This window comes from Drosophila novamexicana, unplaced genomic scaffold (assembly GCF_003285875.2).
Source record: "Drosophila novamexicana strain 15010-1031.04,08,12 unplaced genomic scaffold, DnovRS2.1 tig00000387-arrow-pilon, whole genome shotgun sequence".
NCBI classification, from domain to species: Eukaryota; Metazoa; Arthropoda; class Insecta; order Diptera; family Drosophilidae; genus Drosophila; species Drosophila novamexicana.
In genome coordinates this window covers 3,649,984-3,675,000 of record NW_020824800.1, presented here as the reverse complement: position 1 = coordinate 3,675,000, position 25,017 = coordinate 3,649,984, and the positions used below count along the sequence as shown (strand labels likewise).

General features: G+C 40.1%; 4 protein-coding genes across 5 annotated transcripts in view; 1 reads left to right on the top strand and 3 right to left on the bottom strand.

Annotated features, from left to right (window-relative positions):
• The window catches only part of LOC115760131 (protein phosphatase 1 regulatory subunit 14B), a 19,223-nt gene extending 13,010 nt beyond the window's left edge, over window positions 1–6,213 (bottom strand). Inside the window, exon 1 of the mRNA XM_030701330.1 lies at window positions 6,109–6,213. The gene's annotated coding sequence lies outside the window, so the exon portion shown is untranslated. The remainder of the gene's footprint in view (window positions 1–6,108) is intronic.
• A 7,788-nt stretch (window positions 6,214–14,001) lies between these two features.
• On the top strand, window positions 14,002–18,237 carry LOC115759799 (general transcriptional corepressor CYC8). Its single transcript, XM_030700882.1, has 5 exons — window positions 14,002–14,870; window positions 14,944–15,062; window positions 15,137–15,476; window positions 17,136–17,635; window positions 17,693–18,237. Exons 1-5 carry the CDS (start codon window positions 14,282–14,284, stop codon window positions 18,068–18,070), a joined length of 1,926 nt encoding a protein of 641 aa, XP_030556742.1. The 5' UTR covers window positions 14,002–14,281; the 3' UTR covers window positions 18,071–18,237.
• A 1,480-nt stretch (window positions 18,238–19,717) lies between these two features.
• Window positions 19,718–22,380, bottom strand: LOC115759801 (ubiquitin-conjugating enzyme E2-24 kDa). Of its 2 annotated transcripts, none has more exons than XM_030700885.1 (4): window positions 21,970–22,380; window positions 20,352–21,027; window positions 20,202–20,286; window positions 19,718–20,143 (listed from the first exon to the last, which is right to left on the bottom strand). In XM_030700885.1, the coding sequence occupies exons 2-4, from the start codon at window positions 20,974–20,976 to the stop codon at window positions 20,131–20,133; spliced, it is 723 nt and encodes a 240-aa protein (XP_030556745.1). In that variant the 5' UTR covers window positions 20,977–21,027; window positions 21,970–22,380; the 3' UTR covers window positions 19,718–20,130. The 2 variants fall into 2 exon arrangements, with proteins under 2 accessions (XP_030556745.1, XP_030556744.1); XM_030700884.1 differs by having other exon boundaries at window positions 20,352–21,024; window positions 21,970–22,379.
• An 83-nt stretch (window positions 22,381–22,463) lies between these two features.
• On the bottom strand, window positions 22,464–24,116 carry LOC115759800 (ribosome biogenesis protein WDR12 homolog). Its single transcript, XM_030700883.1, has 4 exons — window positions 23,854–24,116; window positions 23,133–23,796; window positions 22,823–23,069; window positions 22,464–22,758 (listed from the first exon to the last, which is right to left on the bottom strand). The coding sequence occupies exons 1-4, from the start codon at window positions 23,910–23,912 to the stop codon at window positions 22,469–22,471; spliced, it is 1,260 nt and encodes a 419-aa protein (XP_030556743.1). The 5' UTR covers window positions 23,913–24,116; the 3' UTR covers window positions 22,464–22,468.
• Between the last annotated feature and the right edge of the window lie 901 nt (window positions 24,117–25,017).

Genomic DNA, 25,017 nt, shown 5'->3' with positions numbered 1-25,017 from the left:
ACCATCTAAGGCCCTGCTGATATAGTGCACTGTTTACACGACTTATCAGGAACTGTGCAGCAGCAGCAGCAGCATTTTATCAAAGTCAAAGTTGTAGAGCTCGATGCCGACGTCAGACCCAATCGATAATGTAAACATAACTCCCGAACTCAGACGCAATTCAAAGTCAAAGCCGTACAATGGCAATTGTGGGGCTTAGGGGCGAGAGGAGGCAGGGTGAAGGTTTTCTAACAAAGTCGAATGCGATAGAAGCACAATGTACGCAGAGAACTTAAAAAAAGATATGACCGAAGTTTAAATACCCTTGAAGGGTACGAACCATATTTGGTGTATGATAATTTATGTCTATAAAATGTAGGGCGCAGCTTGGGTATAAAAATATTTATAGCTCGCCATATTGTTCGTAGAATATAGATACTATATAGATTAAAATTTCAGTTTTTCATTAACATTTGGTGCATAGATGTGTTCTGAAGGCAAAACTTAAAAACATATCACCTCAAGAGCGAACAGTAACAGCAACAGTTCTGGCCACCTAAATATGTCTAATGCATCAGAAAATGACTTTTTCAATATGTTACACAAAACGTGAGAAAACTGTAATACCCAGTCTATGCAAGGGCAAGCATATGTATACAATATGAACGATATCTATAAATAGCGACGTTTGTGATAAATAATGCAATAGAAATTGTGCGGGTCTCGCTTTGCACTTGGCATACGCGAGGAGAGAGAGAGGAGAGAGCGAAAGAGATCAGGGGCAGGGGCTGTGTGGTGGGGGATGGGGTGAATGGCAGTTGTTCATCACAAGTTGTGACCAGCACAAATCACGAAAATCACGCAAAATGCACGCAAACAACGCCTCGCAGCGGGGGCGGGGCCGGGGGCGGTGGCGTGGGGTCGCGGCTTTGGCTGTTTATTTATTTATTTATGAATGCGGCAAGCTATTTACGTATGTATGTGTGTGTGTGTGTGTATATGCAGTTATATGCTATACATAACGGCTGTTGTCGGTCGCCTGGCAATGATGGAGGCCGTAAAGACGTCAAGCACACATGTCCATATGCCCACAGCACACATACACACATGAGCAGCAATGTGTGTGTGTGAGTGTGTGTGCTCGAGATGCATTTAGCTGCGAATATTGATACAATGCAACACTCTATCAATATGTACATAAAGACATCTTGTAATTATTAAACAAGGGAGAATTGTTATCTACGGCAAGTCGAAGACTTATTACCCTTTAGTATATATATGACATTTGTTTGATTATATTACATAATATTATAAAACTATATTATATGCTCATGACGATATCTTTAAGATTTCGAGACTAGTTGCCATAGATACAGACAGACGAACATGGCTATAGCGATCCGTCTGTTAATCGAGAATATATATATTCCCTATGGGGACGTCATCTTTTATGTGTTACACATTCAGTGACAAAGTTGTCATACCCTCTATAAGTGTATGAGCATACAGTTTTATGAAGCACAATCACATTACACATACGCCCCGTCGGCCAACGCCTGACACTAGGTTAAAGTTCAATGGAACGTGCGCTCAGCTCTGCTCTGCTGCATTATCTGAACGTCTGTGATTATGTGCGCCTGATAAACTTTGGCTTCTCCGATACTTTATGGATATATGGTATATATATATTAGTTGCTGTAATTAAGCGCAGTTTTAGTTGGCTTGATATTGAAACACCTGCCGTTGATTCAGCTCTTTTTAAATCAGCGAAAATATTATATTTATTATTATATTGCGATAGCCAATTATTGCCTTTTATTTAAATGCCAAGAAATGGCAGCTGTTTTGGAAAGGTTTGCATTTATTTGTATAAAGCTGATTTTCAATCGAAGGCCAAAATTTTAGCGACCCGGCCAATTGGCAATATTGTAATTGCCTTAATATCCGGTTGGCGTTGATCTGAACGTCAACATGCTGACTGACATCCGACATCGGTTAAATATTTATCAGGCAGTTGACGCTACTTTGACATTTTGCCAGCTAGGCCGCATCAAATATACATAATACCTAGAATTTTTGGATTTGGGTCGTGAAATTGAAATGTTTAACAACTCTTCAGCTTGAAAATCAAATATTTACAATTATTCTGCTTGCCGTACTGCATTAAGCCCAGCTAAGTGTAGTTCAAAGCAGTCTTTTTGAGTTCTTAAATAAAATAATGAACAAGTAAAAGGTTCTAGTCGGGAGCTCCCGACTAGGGGATACCCTGAACCCTCTTTTTCCAACATCAAATGCATATATATATACTATTTTAGAAGCGTCAATATACGAAAAAGTATAAAAAACATAGTTAGATTATGGCTCAAAATCCATTAAAAGAGGCCTAAGTATAAAAGTGCCAGAGAGATTTGCTAGAGATGAAATTATTTGAGTATTGTTATACCCTGGAAAATGGGTATAAAAGGGTATAATGTTTGTGTGCAAATGTATGTTAGGAAGCATGTCCGACTATATATTATTATATATATTCTTGATCCGCATCAATAGTCGAGTCCATCAAGCCGTGTCTGTCCATTCGACTAATAGATTATATTAGAAAACTTTGAAAATTTGGAAAACTACATAATAAAATATTACAAATATTACAATATTTCATAACTTAGGCAATTTCAAATATTTTATATAAATGTTTTTTATTATTAATTAATTTTTTATTTTTTATTTCTATAAACAAAAGAATAGCCATTTAATTCTCTTCAATGGTCAAAAGCAAAACATTTGGCTTAAACGTTTATAATTCCGCTTTATTGTTGTTTCTTTTTAATTTCGATCTTTGATAAATTATTTAATTAAGTTAAAGCTACGAATATGGTTAAATCGACGCAATAGAGCCCGCATTAAATTAGTTAATTATGTTTAGGCTGCAAATATAAATTAATTGAGCCACAATAAAAGGTCATTTAAGGCAGAAATAAATATTTATGAAAATTATAAAAATATGCAAATAAATAAAGAATATAAGTAATATATGGCGATCTCAATAAAAAGTTCGTCACGAACCAAAATAAAAGTAACCGAACCCAAATGTAGCTCATTTGTATGAGCTGCAAGGCTTTCAATTAGAAGCAGAAGCAGCAAACAGACTCAATTTCATATATTATAGTTTGATATCTTCGTTAATTTCTGTGCATATTATCTAGCTGGTGTCTCCTTCTCTTAACGTGTCTGACATTTCCGCTAAGAGAGATATGGCCAAGACGGCAATTGGGCTTTTGTCTATATGCCAAACACGTCGCCTCTTGCTGATTAATCTTTTTGACGAAATCTTCTACGGAGCATGCTCACATTTTCAGACATTGGGGCTTGGCACTTTTCTCAGATTTCTGGATTTATTTTGCCTGCGCATGTTTTTGCGAACACGCTGCTCTCGAAATATTGTTTAATTTCGAATTAATTTATGGCCAACAAGCATCATAATTAATGCTTCTAGTGGGGGTCAAGTCTTTAAACTCTGTGCGAAGGTCGAACTTGTTGTTCTAAAGGCAACAAAAGAGATTATCTTGCGATCTGAAAACTGCAAAAATAATACAAATAAATAAATACAAAGACGACGGCGTATCTTTCAATCAATTTTTAAACAATTATTTCAAATACAATAGAGGGCGAGCACTTGGGCAAAAACTCAGGCGCTTTGTTGTTAACGCTGAGGTCAAATCGGTCGAAAAATGGCACATCTGGCCATCCACGTGAGTGTGTGTTTGCCTTGAGAATGTCTCAATACGTGTGTAATGACTTTAAGATACATTTGTATCTTTTGCAAACACAGCACCCTGTAAACGTATGGATTAATGACTTTAAGATACATTTGTATCTTTTGCAGACACAAAGCACCCTGTAAACGTTTCGATTAAAGACTTTAAGATACATTTTCAGACACACAGCACCCTGTAAACCTATGGATTAAAGACTTTAAGATACATTTGTATCTTTTGCAGACACACAGCACCCTGTAAACGTATCGATTAAAGACTTTAAGATACATTTGTATCTTTTGCAGACACAAAGCACCCTGTAAACGTATCGATTAAAGACTTTAAGATACATTTGTATCTTTTGCAGATACACAGCACTCTGTAAACGTATCGATTAATGACTAAGATACATTTGTATCTTTTGCAGACATACAGCACCCTGTAAACGTATCGATTAATTACTTTAATATACATTTGTATCTTATGCAGACACACAGCACCCTGTAAACGTATCGATTAGGCGGACGGACAAAGCACACGGCGCAAAACAAAATACAATCTATGTAAACATGTCAGAATCCAACTCGTGTGTCCAATACTTAATGTATCTTGTGCATCGATCTTCTACTACTTCTACTACTTCTTCAGTTTTTTGTTTTTCCGCTTGCTCTGCAACGAGTGATTAGACACACACAAGAGGCAGCGGCAAATGTTATGGCAGCAATAAAACCAGGTTACAAAATGCAGCCAGACACAACATAAAACTCGCAAACGGCACACTTAAAAATCAGCACAGAAGCGCGCAGAGAGAAATAACATCAATAAAACGCGAATGGCGGCAAAAAAGTGAGTCTGTCAATTGATAAAAAGTCTATTAAAAAAAAATTATGTTATGCTGAGACTCCTCTACAAAGAAAGTCGATGTCCCATTACCAGCAACTTTTCCAGTTTCGAGCCAATCCCAACTTCAACTCACGCACCAAAAGATACTTTTCGCTTGGGTTCAACTAAAATGTTGCAGCTTACGATAAGGTTGCATCCAAAAACTTTTTAATCAAGTTGCTTTGAAATTTTCAACAAAAGACCAAACAACTATGTTATTTCGGGCGAGATTTCTAGGATGGAAGTTATCAAGTTTTCATGCAGCTTTAATTAATAGTTTGTGACAAATTTTCATTGCAAAGAACAACTAATTTGCATTTAAAAAAGTTGAAAGTTTAAAGTTAACAAGTTTTTTGATGCACATTTTTATGGTTTATGAAAGAGAAAATTGTATAAATATACGACTGAGTAGATTTTGTATTTTAACCTATTATCTATATAAGAGTTTACTTTATAATCTATATGGGAATATATATTATTATCTACATATATATATATATGTAAATCTGCCTGTATTCATAATGATTTATTAAAATATAAACTTTAACAACACAAGTATGAAACTTCTTAAATATTCTTTATACTAGCAGAAAAAGATTTGATAGAAACCCTAATAAAAATTGTTGTTAATTAACGAATTTAAAGGAGAAAAAACAAATAAAAATCTCATTGATTTTAATTAAAAAAATATTTTTCTTGTTAAAATTCCTTTGTTCACCTGGCTGAAAGAATTTGGCTTGCAATTTGCAATTGGCATATAAAATCTAATTAATTTGCCACTGTTGGCCATCGCAGCCAAGTTCTACTGTACCCAGCGCGACTAACTAGCAACGCTTTTCAACTTCTGTGTTGGATTTGATGCTCATCTAATATGGCTGCCCCCAAGCCCCGGATTGCCCCGGACTGCGACGGCGACTGCGACGGCGACGGCGACAGCGACGGCGACTGCGACTGAAGCGTGAAGCGCAGTTGCGTTTTCGTTACGTTTGGCTGAATGCGTAGCCAACGGCAGAGCAGGGCAGTCCAGAGACGACCACCCTCCCGGCCAATAAAAAAAAAAAAAGAGTAGAAGCTTCACATATGAAGTTGTAAATATGTAGGAGCTGGCTGAAATAAACGAGCCAGCCACTGCATAAAATTCCACAGCTCGACACGCACACACACACACACGCACACCAATAGAGAGAGGGAGCAGCTTCTGTGCCGCAATGTCTGGTGCTCAAACCGGGCAGGTGGCTAGCTGGGCGCGCGCACGCTTCTAGCCAGGCTGGTCGGGTCTGGCCTGGCCTGGCCTGGTCTGGCCGGAACGCTTGACCGGCTGATGATGCGCGGCCTCGACTCGACTGGCTGGCCAACAACTTGTGCACATATTGGCATATTTTCCGGTTCTAGGCAAGAAGAAAGTGCAGACAGATGCTGGCAACCGCCATTCGCATAAATATTAAACGGCCATCAAATAATAATATAATAAATAATAATAATATGTCAAAATTACTTTGCTTATGTTTTCTTGGCAGCTTTCCAGGGATTTCGCAATTTGTTGTTTTTGTTTTTATTTTGTTTTTTGGGCAATTTCACTTGTAGTGATTTTTAATTATTTATTTTTGCTTTTAACTGTTTTAGGATTTTCCACTTTTCTGCGGCTAATGAAATTTTCATGTGCACGAGAGCACAATGAGGGCGCACCGTGTGTACACACACACACACACACAGACAGGCAGAAGAACTCACACTCTGTTAAACACACAGACACACAGATAAACGCGACACGAGACAAAGTGTTTATTTAACTGTTTTTTTGTTTATTAGTTTGTTAGGCGGCAAAGTCAAGCGTATCAATGCAAAACAAACGCGCAGCCGATGAGCACCATTAAAAGACTGAAACTGAACTGAAAGCAGAGCCGAATTCGTAGCCAATTGCAGCCTGAGAGATACACAAAAATGTTAACGGCGGCCCGGCATGTCTGTTAACATGCAAAGAGAGCAAGAGCCAACACGTCGCTCTGTTAACATAACATAAACAGTCTCTTTAGTGGGCTGTGCGCGTTGATTGACTGTTGATTTGTGGGCTTTCCATGGTGCGATTAATGACAAGAGCTCAGCGGATGGCCGCACAATATGTTAAGCTTGGCTGCGCCGACTTAGTTGGAGTTAATGTTGTTCTTCTTGTTGTTGCTGCTGTTGTTGTTGTTGTTGTATCTGTAACCACAGATTAAAAAGCGCTAGAGGCGCAGAAATCTCACTGTGCGATCCCATTAAAGTTTTTACTTATGCATCAAAAATGAACAACATACAATATTAAATACGGTATAACGGTATAAATGTATATACGCTTAAGTAACATATATTCTATTAACATAAAAACATTAAAAATCGAAACGTTGAATTTAGGTTTAACGAAAAGGTTCTGTGATTTTGGCCCTTTATGTCATTAATTATATGGCTTTTCTAATACATTTTGATATTTTAGATTAAATTCATAGTATGTATATATGATATTTATTAAATGAACTAATATGAAAACTGATTTTACTTTCACTTTATTTGATGGAAATTTTATGACATCTGACTTTCCAAATTTTAACTAAAATGCTCTTCAAAGATTATTCAATCAAATGTGCTCGAATAAAATAACATGGGCCCCAATCATAGCATATTTGTACCTTTATCAAACTTGCAGAGAGTGTTTACAATTCCTAGGTACAACTCTTAGGTACATTACTTTGCAACATAATTAGTAGTATCACAGACATCAGGTAATTAGAGCATCGTATCAAGCACTAGTCGTAGCTACGCCCACTCGCTGTGGCCCTCACAATGATAGCTCACTGTACGGGTATCCCATAGCGTTAAATGTCACGCTGTTGAGCATTGGCAATGGCCATGGCCATGCTTAGAATGCCAGAAACAAAAGGCGCCGCCAATGTGCAACAAAAAATAAAGCACAAATGCAAACCAAACGGGTCACGATTACAGTTGGGGGCACAGCGGGGCGTTAGCAGCAGCAGAGCTGGAATGGGTCGTAACAGCAGCCTGTTAGACGCTTAACAGTGCGAGAGCGGCAGCTGTTAAGCAACAGAAGCAGCCAGCTTGGGCACGCGACAATATCAATAACAAAAACAGCTACTGACTGGTAGATGGATGGTTTGATTTTCACAAATGTGACAGACGTCAGTCAAAACTGTCAGCGGCAGCATTTAAGAAAATCGATAGATAGATACTTAAACATTGGCTTAAATCGTTGTTGTAGCCAGCTTTTGGTTTTTAACTTTTAATGAGCCGCCGTTTTGCTCTGCCTGACATCTCATTCATTACGGCGTTTCTTTTCATACTTAGCATCTACTTATGTACACAGTATATACATATATATATGTGTATAATTTTATAGCTAAACTGTTGTAGCTCTTTGCTGTGCGCCTTTGCCATTAAGCATTAGCCACTTGGCATTTGCCATTGTTTCGAGGCACTGCGTTTAACTGGCAGCTGGCGTTCCCATTGTTGTTGCCATTCTCTTTTCGGCTCACAACTAATCAAATATTTATGCGCTGGCATTTAAATAATGCAGTAGCTACTGTATTTTCACTTTTTTTTTCCGGGCCCAAGCATATTGCATAAGCTAAGGAAAGTATTTTCGTGTGCTGCCCACGCGGCGTATGCGCAATTTTGATGTATTTAAATATTTAATGGCAAGTCAAGAGTCCAATTCGTTGACCCTTCCAGCCCTGCCCAGACACGTCTTATGCTACCTCTGCTCCACAGCCTCACTTGGCTATTTGCTTGTGTGATTCTGAAGTTTAAAGAAGCATTGAACTTTTGCTGCTGCCAAGTTCAAGAGTTCATCGCGGCCAGCAGCAGCATCTGTTGTTGTTTTTAGCCCAACGTCAATGTTTTCTAATGCTCCTTGCAATGCCTGCCGAGTGGGGTATATCTATTTTGTGCACACAGAATGGCACATATAGGAAACTATGTCTATCACAAATGCTAACAATAACATTTATATATACAATTAAAATATAGCTTAAAACAGATCAAGTCGCTCGATGCCTTTGGTGTCAGCTTGCACATCCTCAGCCAAACAAATTGAAGCCTAGTCTAGTCTAAACGAAAATCAGTTAGAATTAAAGATGTAAATTATAAACTTAAAAAAAAATTAACCTCTTTATACATCTGATTCCGGCTGAAGATGTCAGTTTTCCGGTGAAACTACTCAGTTAAATGTTAACTCTGTTAGTTAACATAAATATGTTAAATGTTAACTCTGTTAAATGTTAAATGTCTGTTAATCTTTGTTGATGCATACATATTTGGCACTCTCATAGTCCATCCTAGCTCGAGTGTTTTTCTAGGGCATCTCTCAGTGCAGCAACTTGTAATCCTATCGCATACTTAGCATATTTCCATGCTTATGGCTCTTGTTGCGCTTTTATTGTGCGGCCAAGGCATTCGAACCCACAACTACGCTCTCCTTGGCTTGACTCAGCACGGCGCGTTCCCTTCCTTTGTGGCGTCTGCCACGTTGTTTTGGCCACTTGAAGGTTCCTTGACGCGACGTCTCCGCTGCCACAGGACACAATGGGCAAAGTCGCTTTATGCGAGGCGTTCGCCTGTTGGCGCTGCCATTAATTCTATTTGGCCGTCTGCTCCTTTATGCTATCAATGGCCCGGCATGCCACGCCCTGCTCCCATTATCCCTTCCAGCATAAAATTAGTAAAGCAGTCGCGACTTAGTCGGAATTTTTTGTATTCCTTGTCTCTTGTTTGCTTTGCCGAATATATTCTGGCATAATTAATGGTCAGTTCGTCAGCTCATCAGCTGAGCTGAGCGGGTTGCGGGCAGGGGCTGCGGGCAGGGGCTGTGGGGGTGTGTCCGTCACGCATAATTATCTGCGATGCGATATTTGGCAAGTTCATCGGTCTGCGAAAGTTTCAGGTAAATGTGTTCTTGGGGGCGTTGTCTACTAGTTAAAGTGCTTCGTTAAATTTAAAATTAATTAATAGATTTCGATTTGTTAAGCTCGAAACTTAGTATTAATTGTAAAAAGTGAAGAAATATTTCTGTGTTCAAATCCGTTGCAGATACATATAAAATCTTATCCTGACCTTGTTTTTGTTAATTTTATTATGTACGAATAAGTTGTATTTTATTTTGTTTTCTAAAAACATTAAATTTAACAATAAATCAAATGAATAATACAAAAAAAAAAATAATTTAACAATGCTTGATATATCAAAATGCGCTTATTTTTCAAATCTGTTTTCTATTATATGAAAGAAAAAAAAAACGTAATGAATTTTATATGAATATGGCTAGGTTTAGTTTAAGGCTCTGCTAGGCTATTATTGGAACTCTGTATTGAACTGTTTGGTTCAGAATCAATTTCCAGCCTTTAACATAAAAATGTCACTGTTATTATATTTATGGAATTTATGTAACATATTAACATATCAATTTGTATCAACTCATTTACATGTTCTGTTATTAAATGTTCAGTAAGACGCTTTAAAATTTTTTACCAATACAAAACTTATTACGTATGCTGTCACACATTTTGCTGCTATTTCCGGTTTCTTTAAGCTCTGTTATGCTAAAAAGAATACACTTAAATCAAAAGTTTGTAACTTTATAATATAGCCAAGCCAAAACAAACATTGCTTGGGCCTTCATTGTTGTCGGCTTAATGTAAATTTCTATTGGCACTTTTAATTAAAGTTAAATCGCGCTATAATTTCTATGAGCGCACAAAAAAAAAAAAGACGCTAAGCTATATTTATGAGGCAAAGCCTAGCTAAAAGCCCAGCAGAGGCTTAGCCTATGTGCCTCGAGAGGGGTTCGACTTGAATAAATTTAAATAAATAAATTAACCTTTTTTCAGTTTTCACTCGGCGACTTTTGACACTCTTACCACTCGGCAGCTGCTTGTCTTTTGTCCAGCCCCCTTTTAATTAGTTCGTGCACGCCTCTGCGCCAACCACAAAGCACGCTCGCGCAGCTTGCTGGCAATTTGTCTCACAGCTTTACTCATGCCGCTTTCGCCTGAGACAAGCTTCATTCAGAATTCTTTTTATTCTCAACGCTTTGAATAAGTGACTCGCCCGCCAGCGGCTTAGATGAATGAAGTTTTGGCCACTGTTTCGCAGCAACAAAAGTCCAGAATACAATATTTTCCAGCTAAGACCCAAACCAGTTTTGGGATGACAACAGCTCACCTGTTTCACGGCCACGGCGGAGATTTGTGCGGTAGCTATGTGGCCCTCTGTCAGACAAAGAGGGATGTTGCGTCTGTGCAGCATACAACCCCAGACGAAAGTCCATGTGTGTGTGTGTGTGTGGATTTCCATTTGGTTAAATGCACGAAATTTACGAGTCTTCGTGCAGTGCACGTGCACACGTCCTTTTCATGCTTTACGAGCATTGGGTATTCACAAATTTTCTACTTTCTCGCAAATGTTATTGAACCCCAGCGAAGGCGTCGTCCTCGGCGTTGTGCCAAATGACTTTTAAACAAAAAAGAAAAAGAAAAAAACAATTTCCAATTTGGAATTTCTTCGCCCTAGGCCAGTCATAAACTATACGCAGAATATGCCCAAGCAGACAGTCAAAAAAAAGGATATATAAAAAATAATTTGTATCCTACAGATACTTGAAATAGTTTGCCTTTGCAGACAGGCATTGAACTTAATGCAATTTGCCAGCACGAAAATTGAAAGCGACAAAAATCAATATGAAACAGCAAAAACAAAAACACTCTCGAAAGTATGCAGCGACAGCTGCAGTTGAAGCAATTAAGTGCAACCTCAACAACTAAATACAAAAGGGCATTCCTTTTTTTTTTGTGGTGCTATTAACTTAAATGACATGGCAACAACAAGCTGCGCCAACTGTAGACCCCAACTGTAGACCCCAACTCTAGACCCCAACTGTAGACCCCAAACTTTCACATCTTTCAAATGAAAAGCATTAAAATCGCTCGCCCGAACTGAACATGCAATTTAAAGCGCTCGTTGGCAGTTCTTGTTGCTGCTGCTGCTGTTGGCAGTTGGCACTGTGAGTGCACTCACACACTCACACACACACAGGCAGAGTTAACAGCGTCTAACGCGCTGCCACTTGGCTAGCAGCAGGAGCAGCCCCCACAAGTATGCAAGGGTTTTTTTTGTTGCTGTTTTCAAGCACACATTTGCCCACTTTATGGCTCAAAATGCAAGTTTTTTGTTTGTTTGTTGTCCTGCGCTGCCAAAGGGGTTGCTGTACTTGTTGTTATTGTGCCTGGCTTGGCTTTTGTGCAATGTGCGCCCGGGTGTTTTAATAAACGCAGTCAGTCTGTGTGTGCAGCTCGTTTCTCTGTGCACACATTGATACGTATATGTGTGTGTGTGTGTGTTGGAGTATGAGTGTGTTAGCGACCCTTTTCCATTTATCGCTTTATTTTTCATTAACATTTTTCAAGTTGTTTTCAACTTGAAGTTTTTAAAGTTGTCACCCCAAAGCAACGCATGCGCTGCCATTTGCAGCAGAGAGCGCTCGCTGTTAACTAACAGTGCACTGTTAACGCAACTGTTACAGCTGTTACAGCTGTTGCGGTGTGCAATTTCGGCGTCTGGCTTCTGATGCTATTTATAGACATTTTCGGCTTATGCCGCGGCTAAAATGTACATACACATATGTATACGGCTAGTTGGTGTGGGTGTACATGCATACGCACACATGTATCCGTGGGTTGGGTTGGTTAGATATAAGACCAGAGATAAGAGAATATTTACAGTATTTTGGATTTTAAATGAATTTGACAGGTTTATGGCAGAGCTTATATCTAAATTAGTTACAAATCTATTACATATTTATTGAGTATATTTCTATATCTCTACACATATATATGTATATACATAAGACTGATTGACTGACTGATGATCAACGCACAGCCCAACCCGTAAGAGCTAGGAAGCTGAAATTTTCACAATAGTTTCCTTTTGTGATGAAGGTGTACGTTAAGACTGGGTTTCGGGAAATTCTACACGCAAGTGTAGAAAAATCGCGAAAAATGTTTGCATGAAACTCTTTTGCATACCATCCGATCGAATAAAAAACATTCTCAAAGATCTTTGGCTAAATTCAATTGAGGGGTGCTTGACACATCTCAATGTGAAGATAATATTTAAAATTTTTAAAGGCCAGGGCCGAACAGTTGTGGCTAGTATCCTATATAGACATAGATCGAAATTTTTCACCTTTCACCCGTACTATATAATCGGACAATATTTGGCTGAGTTATTCCAAAAAATCATCAAAAAAGGCTGACCTTACAAACGAAACGGTTTTTGGTCAACAGCTTTCTATATTATATATATAATATTGAATTGCTTTAATTAATTCTCATTTACGCGTTTTTTATAATTAACAGCTTAATACAATTAAATATCATAATGAAGAAATATAATATATATAAGCGACATTTTTACTCTCTTTGCTCGTGTCTTATAATTAACTTGTTTTTAATTTAATAGCATGCTTTGTTTACGTTAACTTAACTAAAATAATTATAAAAAATTAAAGATAAATATTTGCAAAAATTCGCTTATTACTTAAGGCACTTGGATGTGCTGTACAGCGCTTAAATATTGTCGCCTGGGTTGAATACACCTGAAAAACTTGAAACTGGCAGAGCAAACATTTGAGGTGACAGTTCAAACATGCTTCCAACCTCTTACATTTTGCAAGCCACATCACAATATTTACCAACAATCTACTACCTGGCCGAATCCTGCCCCCAATCCTGCCCAACCATCCAGACATTAACACCCTCAACCACCCTCAACCACAGGGAAACTATTAAAGCCAGCAAAAAGAGCAAAAAAAAAACAAAGATACAAGAGCTTTTATTGATTTTTATGCTAATATGCCGTCTGCATGTTTGCAGTTAAAATCTTTTTCAAAGATGGTTCGGGAATAGAAGAGCCTGGCAAAGGACACGACTGTATATTCTGTTGTTCTTGTGGAAGGTTCGCAAGGTTAGGGTTGAAACGCAAACATAAGGTTAACATATGTTCACTGGAAGAGCGCGAGAGAGCGAGAGAGAGAGGGAGAGAGAGAGCGAGAGCTTTAGAGCTTTCATGGAAAATGCAAGAAAACGAAATGCCTGAAAAATAAAATCAATAAATAAAATAAAATAAATAGAATATACAGCCTGAATATATTTTAATTATGGCTACATATAATTTGTTTATTAATTGAAAATTATTTTTTGAACAACTAAAGCTCGACCCTTACAGCTGATTGTAAAAGCTCGAGAGCTTTTGCTCTTAAGGGTTGCTGCTGAATTTTCTTTGGCATTTTCCATTGGTTTACATTCGGGCCAACAAGCTGAGCTGACTTGTTGTTGTTTTCGCTTTTCAAAATTAGCAAATAATTACAAATTGAAATTCAAAAGCGTTCAAAAATTGTTTAATAATTGCCCAAGCTTTGTTTTACTTCAAGTGCCGTTTGGGTAGTTAAGCAAAAAAGAAAGAAACTACGCAAGTTTTGTGCTTGTGCGAAAAAAATCAATAAGCGTGTAAAATTTGTAAACACGCCAAGCCCCCGTATAGCCCAACGTCGCCCCCTCCCCCACCAAGCCAGTGAGCTGTGTCCAATAAGAGATCGGGCTAGAGGCTAACCACAAGCCAGCTGCAACATGATGCTGCCCCTGCTGCTGCTGCTCCTCGTCGTCGTCGCGGCAGCTGTTGCTCAGCCGGAGCTGGCGCCAGCGCCAACTGCCACGCCCAGCGCCAGGCATCGGCTGGCCAAGCGCATGGATCTGGAGATGTGCATCGGTCACTTCGATGTGCACAAGAACACAATTATACGCACGGGTGAATCGCAGGCAATTGGCGGCAAATATCTGCAGGGCCTGGAGCTGGACACGCTGGAGGAGTGCGAACGTCTCTGCTGCGAAACGGATGCCTGCGATGTGTACATCTTTGAGCGCAAGGCCGGCGGCTATTGCTATCTGTTCGAGTGCGGTCCGCCCGAGAATTTCCACTGCAAGTTCACGCGGCACGCCAACTACACGAGCGCCGTGCTCACGCCGCAGGTGCGCAACGCCATGGATGTTGTGGCCAGCACGCCGCGACCCCAGCTGCCGCACATACCCAGCAACAATATATCGCAGCAGGAGTGGGAGCTCAGCAATCTGAAGCTCAGGCCGGACAAGCCCGCAATTGTGGCCATGCCCACAGCGGGCGTGGCCCAGTCACCAGCTGCCCCAACGCCAGCTCAAAGCGGTACGCACACACACACACACACATACACATACATTATGCTAATTTATTCATTTTCCATTTTCGATTTTCACAGCGCCCGCCGCGCACTGCGGACGCTTTCAGTTCAGCTGCCATTCGGGCGAGTGCATTGCCGTTTACAATGCCTGCGATGGCATTCCCCAGTGCGAAGATGGCAGCGACGAGGGACCGGAAGTAAGTTTAATCAAGCAACACACATACACACACACACACACAGACTCAATTTCAATTGCTGACCAACTTTTCAGTGCAATGCCGTTGCCACAAAGGCCAGCGGCAACAACAACAATGTCGAGCAATATCAGCCTGTGCCGCCCATACAGCAGCAATTGCTGCCAGCTCAGCAACCACAGCAACAACAGCAGCAGCAACAACAGCTGCAACAACAACAGCAGCTGCAGCAGCAACATGTTATTGTGCTGGGACCACCACCGCCACCTCCTCCACCGCCGCCCATGGTCAACAATCGTGAGGATGCGAGCGCTTGGGCTAATCGCAAAATGATTGCTGAGTCACAGCAACAACAGCAACAGCAACAACAGCAGCAACAGCAACAGCCTCAAGCGCCAGGCGAGATTCTAAGCACGGGTAAATATGAGTCTTAATTGTAAAAGCCTTTTTAGCTGCATTTCAAATGAAAGCACATTACAAAAGTCTGAATATTACATTAAGACTAGAAAACATTAGAGTAAAATAAATTAATTACCAACTATCCACAACAATTTAAAGAGCGAGGGCAACACTGAGCTCTAGCAATTGGCTAGGTAAGCCCACACTCTCTTTAAATACCCTGTGATTTTGAAAATATGCAGCTTAAGCCGGCGAATTGATATTTGATTAAACTTATTTTGCCAAGAAGCTGGCAGCAAATTTTGCTATAATATGACAAGTGGGGTATGGTTAGGGGACACACTTTGTCTAACAAATGAAATAATAAATAAATGTTTCTTATCTAATTTTTACTGATAGTAAACACAGTTTAACAAACTGTTTATAAAGAAACACAAAGAACAAAGTAAATAGCTTTAAGCATCAGACAGTTGAATACGGCATAATAGAATACTTTAAGGTATAGGGTATTATATAGACGAGGGTGGATCTATGAATATAATTATAAACTGTCATTGAAAATAAGATAAACGTTTTTTATATTATATATATAAAATATGCATTACTTTATAGTTCAGGCATTTATCCCTGAGCCAAACTCGTGAAAAGTTTAAAACATAGCAGATTTTTCAATCAGAAAGTTTGAAACGATTTCCACCAATTTTTCACAGTTGTCTGTGGAATTCCGTTCATCGCATAAATACGTTTCTTTACGCTTGCGGTGAGGGCTGTGCGTTGATAATCAGTCAATCAGTCAGTCAATCAATCTGAAATCAATCAAAAAATAAATATAGAATATATAACATATCTGAATACATCAAAGCCTTAATAATGATCATATGGCAAGTTTGCAAAATACCTGCAAATTATTCACTTGGGCCGATTATCTCCTTGATAGAAAGTTTATAGGGTATTTGGAGGTTGCAATAACTTAACTATCTTAGCTACAAACTGTGACTGTGACAAAAGTATCTTATTTCGGGCAAACACGTAATTATTTTCCGGTAATTCTCAATTCCATTTTGACAACTTGGTTGTAGGCATGCCCTTGGGTGCAGCTGGGTCTCCTCTTGGCAAACACCACAAAGCTGAAAAGAGTCTAGAAAATATTCTGTGCGGCAGCTGAACCAAAGCAAATAAATTAAATGTTGTCGCCGGATTTGCTATTTACAACAATATTTACAAAGGGCACCAAAAAAAATTAACAATTAAATTATAAAGACGAACTTTTTCTATCCTGTAAATCTTTGAAGCATGTTAGAGGCTAGCTAACAAGCTTTGAGAAAACTACAGGAAAATGTTGCAATAAATATTTATAACTAAATATAATTTGAAACTTGCTGCTCTTGTGTATGTTTAGCACATAAATTGCACAGCCAAAGAGCACGCAACTGCATCCAGCTCCAGCTGCTGCTCCCGATGACCAGTCCAGGGTCTGGCCAATTGAGCAGTTGCTGGGAAAATGGCAATTACCCATCAGTTTTCATTGTTGTAATGGGAGCCACGTCGCTCCGAATTGATTTACGACTGTGTTGGTGGGTAGGAGTGTGTGCGTGTGTGTGTGTGTTGTTTTGGTGTCGTTGTCTACTTGTAATTAATTCAATTAGCTGTGCGTTTAACCATTCGCTTCCTCAACAGATGAGCAGCTCAACAGTCACATATTCAATCACAAAGGCGGCCTGCAACTGCAACAGCAGGGCCTGGGGCAGGGGCAGGGGCAGGTTCAGGGCCAGCCACCTCTGCCGCAGCCAGCGCCAGCAGCACAGCTCCAATTGCCGGCAGCGTCTGGCTCGTTGTATGGCATGTCGCTGCCACGCACCGGCATTTACCAGCCGCCACAACAACAACAACTACAGCCTCCAGTTTTGAGCGTGCCACAACAGACGCCTCTTGTTAACTGGCCACAAGTCGCGGCGCCGCCAGCTCAAATTGCCGTGCAACAGCAGCAACAGTTACAGCCAGAGCAGCAGCAACAGAGCCACGCCTACATAACTGCTGCAGCAGCACGCCCACCAGTTGCCCCACCGCAAGCCATGTTGCCCGTGTTGAATGCAGCGCCAACGCTGGGCAAGAATCAGCCGGCTGATGAGGAGTACGACGAGTACGAGGAGGACAAGTCCACAGAGCCGCCCAAGAAGGTGAGTTTTATATTAGGCTCGACTGTTGTTCCTAACTCAGCTGAACCCATTCCACAGAAGCAGCGCAAGCACAAGAAGGCCAAGCCCAAGAGCAGCAGCAGCAGCAAGGATCCCATTGAGCTGGCGCTGGAGCAAAACAAACAGCCGCAGCAACAGTTGCCGCCGCCTGCCATGCCCGTGCCGGTTGGACCCGTCCACGAGCAATACAAAATGATACACGACAATCTGGCGCTGGAGTTTCGTGATCATGATGGTCACTCGGAGCGTCCCGGCGGCGCAGTGCTCTCCCTGACGCTAGGTCTGCTGGTCACCGCGGCGCTGGCCATACTCATTGGCTGTCGGATGCGCACGGTGGGTCGGCGAGCACGTCGCATGGGCGGCAAGACGCCCTATTCCCAGGAGGCGGACTTCCTCGTCAATGGCATGTATCTATAAGGCAGGGCCAGGGCAAGTCCTTCGTAGTAAACACATCCATATATATATAAACCGTTTTGTGTGCCAGTCTCGCGTGGGTTGGGGGCTTTGGACGTGTGCCACATGCATCCAAATTAGTGAATTGAAATGAATGTCAAACATATTTTATATAAACAATTATATACAAACATAACGAATAAAACATAATTTAAAATAAACAAAATATTGTCGAAAACTTAAATACAAAAAATCGGACTAGAGGAAAGTGTTCTTTAAGCTGAAAGACTCGAGAAGATATTGGATATGTTTTTGCATTGGTTCCTCTTCAAAGTTGTCTAATTTTAAATATTTTGGAATTTTCGGAATTTTTTCGACTATCTTTTGCGTGGTAACTTTATGATATAATATTGCTCGGATAATGATATTTGATTTATATGAGTTTTGTCAAAGTATCTCAAACAAAACAAAATATGAATCAAAAGAAAAAAACTTTAAACAAAAACAAAACGATGGACCTAGCTGCATTAATCAGAAAGCCTACATAATCATTATTGCTTTAGTTTTTATATTTTGAAGCCATGTTGCAAGATTGTAAGTTAATATCATTCTTTTGAGCATGACAAATAAAACTGACAAAAATTATTATAATAATAGACTTAACAAATTTGTCGTAATGTAAAAAGGTTATGCAGTTCCTTGTTGAGTTTTATTTTCAAGCGAACGTGCTCTCAATTCTCATTTTCGTTCCTTTTATTGCTTCAAAATTGATTATAATCAGAGTTTTATTACTTTATGAACTATAAAACAAAATTAAAAAAATAATTTTTAACTGGTTATTGTGTTTTTTTATAAGACAAAACTTATAATAATTAGGGTCCCTGATATAAACACATCTCCCATTTAAGACATGGCGCTTCACATCTTTAAATAGTTACCTTTATTTTGTTTTTAATCAATTTTCTCTTGCTCATAAACTTATTGTTTATGTTTTCGCAATTTCTTATGTTTTCTCTCAATTGAGTCTTTAAAACTACAAAATAATAGGAAGTTTTTGTTTGTTTTCTCTTTCTTTTTTTTTTTGTTTTCATTATTTTGTTATAAATTTTGCAATTCGTTTAAAATACCACGCAAATTTCGTGATTTTCATATTTATGCTCGCATTTTTTTTTCATTCTTTTTATTAATAATACACAATTTTTACAGCACGAGAATGGCCAAAGAACAATTTTGACGCTTACAGATATCACATTAAAACATAAACTAAATCAAATTGTTTATAAAATAACAAAAAGGTTTTTCTTTGCAATTTGGAAAAAATTGTGTCTTACATTGTTTGTTGAAATGTATTGTTATTTGTTTTTACATTGAGTCTTTTTTTTATGTTTTGTCAAGAATTCTTAGTTGTTGTTGTTGTAGTTGTTGCTGCGGCCATTTATAATCGAGAATTTGCTCAAAATTACGAAATTTGCTGCCCTGACGATTTGTTATTTGTTTCGTTTGTTGTGTTAATAAGTATATTTACTAAAATAGGCTTTGTTTGTTGTTAATTGTTTAGCTCCATTTTTACTTAACACTGTACAGATACTCGTAATGTAAACTAATTGTATTTATAATTATTTATTTATTTATGTGGTTGATTAGTAAATATGCCAATGTGAAGTTGAATGATGTGTTGATTATGGTTCAATATGGTTCAGTGTTTCCTTTTCTTTCAATTGATTTCTTGTTTTTTTTTTTTTTTGTATTTCTGTGTTGCTTCTAAAACAAACGAAATTTTGAACACGCAACTTACAAGTTGCTAAAATTGTTTTTACACTTTTTCTGCTCGTATAAACAATTGTACATATCTCTCGAACTTGTTTGTGTGCGTGTTTAGCGTATTGATAAAGTTACAATTACAGAAAGAATTTTTTTGTTGCTTTTTTTGAATGGGATACGTTTTAACTATTGTTGTTGTTTCCTGTTGTTGTGTTATGTTGTTAAGTTAATAGTTAGCGTACTTTAATATATTTATTTATAATTTGCGAATTTTCGTTTTTTGCTGCAGCTTGTGGTACGTGTATAATGCTAGGACTTGCGCATCATGTTGCGTACCTGCGAAAAGAGGCGAGAATTAGTTTGGTTCAAAATGTTTCCAACTGTTTCCACTCACCGCTTTGTCCAGAGACGCGCAATTCGATCGTGCTCCTCTCGATTCTGCAAATATTGCGTGGCAATGCTGCCAACCAAAGGATCAGCTGAAAGCACCAAAATCAATTCATATAGAGATTAGAGATAATACATATATGAATTGTATACGCACCAGGATTACAATCTGTGAGCAGGGAACAAATCGAGAGTAAAACTTTTGATATGGTCAGCGCCGGCGACCAATTGTCCTTTAATATGTCCAGACAAATGACGCCCTGGCTATTGATATTGCAGTGATAGATGCGAGTGCGAAATGTGACTTTGGGCGGTTTAAATGGATACTCGGGCGAAAAGTGTATGTCCAGGAAGAATACGCCGCCCTCGTAGACAGAACCAGGCGGTCCCAATATGGTCGACACCCATTCATACAGATTATCGCCCTTGGGACCAGCACTGCAATTGGGCGGCGGATCCAATGTGATTTCGGCCAGTTCCTTTTGTATGCGCTTGGCCGAGGTACCCAGCGCTTTGGATATTCTGGGCGTTGACTTCGTATCCTTGCGTGGCTCGTCGCTGGTTGCAGTCGCCGTCGAATTATTGCTACCCGAGGCAGCATTGGCGGCCGCACTGCCGCCATTCGTATTGGCGCCGCCACGACCACGTGCTGGTGTGCCGGCGGCTGTGGTCTGGTTGCTGGAGGCAGTGCTGCTCGAGGAACTGGCGCTGGATGTGGCCGCAACGCTGGAGCTGGTGGCGCTGCTGCCGGCACCAGACGCCGCTGCTGGAGTTGAAGACATGACGTTGTTTACAGTCTTTTAAATGGTTCGTCTTAGCTATTAGGAGGGCTGCTGTAAAGGAAACAAGTCATGTAGTTAGACATGGTTTTATGTGCTAAAGATGCAACTAAACACTTTTGAAGCTTTTATTACAATTAAAGCAACTTTATCAATAAAATGGTAGCCAGAATCAAACAGAGTTAGTATCAAAGCGATTTATGCGAGCTCGGTTATCGTTATCAAAAAAAAGTCAAGCAAAGTTTGGATATATTAGAATTATATTTGGCTTCCTTTGATTTGGGACTGTCTGGCCTACAGCGTTGCCATATAGTAGAAACCGCGTTTTTTCGTAGCATATGAGAAAAGACGTAAGTAATTAGTTTAATTTCTTGAAAGTATAGAATTTTTCGAATTCGTTCGAAAAATCGAACGAGGTAGTTTTTCCAATTGAGTTAGATGGCCTCCGCACTGGCGTGTGCCTTGCGATAGGTCCTTGACCCGTTTCGGCTGTGTGTGGAGACGATAGGCAAACAAACTGTAAAATTGAGAGCCCCAAAAACCTCATGCCACAATCTATTCATTTAAAGCCCCATCGGATTAAATTTAATCACCGGAGCGCGCTGCCCGTGCAGAGAGAGACGCAGAGGCAAGCGGCCATTTTGGCAAGCGTTGCTGCTGCTGCTGCTGGCTGCAGCACGGCAGAGAGGTAACGACGTCGGCGGCGGCGGCGGCGACGGCAGCGTTTGGAGTTTGCCATTGGCCATGACAAAGCCCAAGCTCTTAGCGCATAGCGGTTGTGTTTAATTATAGCGTTAACTCAAAGAGCTGGGCACAAATTTGCTGGTTGCACGCGGATGCAGTTAAAAAAATCAATCAGCTCAGCGCAGACATTTGCAAAAGTCTTTGGCTATGCCGTTGTGCCGCTGTCAAATGTCTGATTGCACAATTTGTGGCAATAACACATTGTTTGAACTTAGACAAAGAACTGCACGGGGTTAATTGTACGATACGCACCTTTTGCAAATAAAATTTGATTACTTTTACGTCGCGAAAACACTGCAAAATTGTTCTGCTCCCTGCTGTCGCGCTCGCTCTCTCGCCTCTCTTTCGCTCGCTGTCTCACACTTGACCGCGTTGTTTTTGCTGTTCTCTGTTCGGCGAGCGTTGCCCAACGCGCGTCGCACTTTACACTTTAATTGTCCGGCTTGTTTTTGTTGCCTAAATTTCTAAACTATTACTTCATAAAGTTTGCTTAAATTGTTATTAGGCTGGTCGTTGTTGGACAGTCAGGCAAACAAGCCGTCGACCGCTTTTGATGTTTCTTTTGTTGTCAAATTAATATCGATGCAGCCTTGTTATCGATAGTTGCTATAAGCGTGTGCAGTATATCGCCGGTAACTATTGCACAATGTTAATCGATATTTCTGTTGCAAAAACAAACAAAAATTAGACATTTTATTTAAACTTAGCGGCGTCTAGCAGTTACTATATATTAATTGTATACGTCAACATTTCACTTTGTTTCCATATTTTCTACTGTTGCTTTGCCCGACTTAAACACACGCACAGTGTTATCGGCACCGCCAGAAACAATGTATTTCGGATTCGACCAGTCGATGTCCAGAACCTTTTCGCCATGCCCCAGCAAATCGTAAAGCGGCGCCTTGGGGCTTCTGTAATCCCACAGTTTGTTCTGGTTATCATATGAACCAGACACAAACAGGAACTCCTCCGTATTCGACCACATGACTGTCTGCACCCAAGCATTGTGTCCCAGATAAGTGTTGCGCACCACAGAACCCTCTGAAATTGAAGAGTATTCATTAGTCGAGTTTTACGAGTTCCAGGTTTTTTAAGTTTTACATACGATTTGTACGCGCATCATATAGACGCAGATTCTTGTCCGCCGATGCGGTGACAATCAGGCGATTCAATTTGGAGTAGCTGGCATCGAATATAGATTTGTTGGTCGATATCTCTGTCTTGATGCCTTCCATTTGCAGATCCCAGACTTTGAGCGTGTGGTCCCAGCTGCCAGTCAGCAACGTTGTGGCGTCCATCCACTGTACAGCCGAAATGCTCTCCCGATGGCCCTGCAGCGTCATCTTCGGCGTCTATGCAGAAAACGGAATTGAATTTAGAAGTTATCGGGAATAGTTAATTGTTGGCAGACTTACTCTAACGCCGCTCTCCTTGACTCGCTTTGCGGTGCCCTCGCTGGTGTCATCCAATCCAGCTGACCATATTTTAAGCATTGTATCCCAGGAGCCGGTTGCAAATCGCTGCGCATCCGGACTCACACAGACGCTATCGACTCCGCGTTCGTGGCCCTTGCACACGGACACACATTCCACGGCATTTGAAGCAATGTTCCACTGCCACAGCATGGCTGTCTGATCCTGTGAGGTGGACACAAAGCGTCCGTTCTCGTCGTCCATTGATATCCAGTCCACAGCCTTGATAGGCGCCGTATGACCGGGTATCGTTAGCTTGTGCTTGCCCTTGTTTGTCCAAATGTTGATGGTGTTGTCGTAGCAGCCAGTCAGGATCCATTTGCCGCATGCTTTTACCGCCGACACCCAATCGTCGTGCAGCAGGCAATCCTGCGGCTCTGGCGCCGGAAAACGTTCGACATACTCAATATCAATCGCATCCTCAAAGCTGATGGCCTTCTCGCGCAGATGATCGCACAGCCGACCGCGCAGATACTCGTCGAATACAAGAAAATCAAAGTCAACACCTTCGGCGCCTTTGCTCTGCAACAGCGCATTTAGGAATATATTCAGCTCCATGGTGGACACGCTGCCTTCGATGGCATATGGGACATCAGGCACAGCATAGCTAAGAGAATTGTTAACATAATTATAAAATAAACTAATGGGTATTTGATGTACTCACTGTTCTTGTTTGGTTTTAAGGTGCACCTGCACCTGCCCCTCGCCGTTCTCTGCTTCCATATTCCCGCACACGTGCGTTTCGATGCGGTGTTTTTGTTTCGTTTTTGCTGCTTGTGTGCAGTAACAGAACTGTTGGATTAACTCTTGCTCAGTGCACTTACTTGGTTTTGCAGCACGGAAAGGCTTATAAAGTATTTATCGTATGCTTTAAGTGAGCAATACTACATAAATAATATTTATTTAATAAATCGCCAATTGAGGTGACTGCAGATAGATTAGTGATGCACCCAAATTCAAAAACATCGATAGATATCGATGGCATGTAAATTTTATGTTATGCTACTGCAATAAAAATACATGTTAACATATTTTATTAATAAGGCATAATTTAATGCTAAAATAAATGGTTAAACTATTAAAATTTAAAGCAACATTTCGTGTTTTATTGTTATCGATAGATTGTGGCGGCGGGCAATATATTGTGTGGAGCTGCCAACTTGGCGTAAACATCGCTGTGAATTTCTATCGAGCGCACAAGATATCGCTTATCGTTTATTTAAATATTACCGCGAAATTTGAACAAACAAATCAGCTTCAGCAGACAAAGTTGACAAAATTGACGAGCTGAATGCTTAATGCAGATGTAAACGGCACATATGTTATTTAATCATGTACTGCTTATGCAAGGCAAACATGCAAAAATAAAAAATCCCAAAAGTTAATCGTTTAATAATTAACATTGATATGCTGCGCTGCCAGACACGGCGATGATGCGCTGCATTTGTTGACGGCTTACGCAAAAGCTGGTTAGCAATTTACAATTTGGTGGCTCTTCAAGCTGCGCACAATTGTTAAACTTTATTATTACCGCCGCGCCGCGGCCATTAATGAACCAGATAGTAATGCCTACACTTGAACGGCAACTGGTCGGAGCGGCACTTGGCTGCGGCACTGGAAGGTTAAGCGCCTCTTGACATTTCTGTTGTGGCTTAACCTTCGCCACAAAAGTGGACAAATGCCCAATAATAATGTTTAAAAATAATCAAAACTTTTATGGGTCGCTTGGCAAAAAAACAAAAAATAAAACAGCCTAGCAATGGTAAAACTGAACTTTTTTTGTTTTTAGTTTTCTTTTTCGTTGGCTAAAAACCAGAAATAAACACAA

Bases quoted from the DNA above. Each gene is read 5' to 3' on its own strand.
- LOC115759799 (XM_030700882.1), top strand. From the start codon at position 14,282: ATGATGCTGCCCCTGCTGCTGCTGCTCCTCGTCGTCGTCGCGGCAGCT. The intron at 14,871-14,943 runs GTACGCACACAC...CGATTTTCACAG, and splicing joins CCCAACGCCAGCTCAAAGCG to CGCCCGCCGCGCACTGCGGA. The intron at 15,477-17,135 runs GTAAATATGAGT...CTTCCTCAACAG, and splicing joins AGGCGAGATTCTAAGCACGG to ATGAGCAGCTCAACAGTCAC.
- LOC115759801 (XM_030700885.1), bottom strand. From the start codon at position 20,976: ATGTCTTCAACTCCAGCAGCGGCGTCTGGTGCCGGCAGCAGCGCCACC. The intron at 20,287-20,351 runs GTGCGTATACAA...TGGTGCTTTCAG, and splicing joins GCTCACAGATTGTAATCCTG to CTGATCCTTTGGTTGGCAGC.
- LOC115759800 (XM_030700883.1), bottom strand. From the start codon at position 23,912: ATGGAAGCAGAGAACGGCGAGGGGCAGGTGCAGGTGCACCTTAAAACC. The intron at 23,070-23,132 runs GTAAGTCTGCCA...TTTTCTGCATAG, and splicing joins TCAAGGAGAGCGGCGTTAGA to ACGCCGAAGATGACGCTGCA. The intron at 22,759-22,822 runs GTATGTAAAACT...CTTCAATTTCAG, and splicing joins ATATGATGCGCGTACAAATC to AGGGTTCTGTGGTGCGCAAC.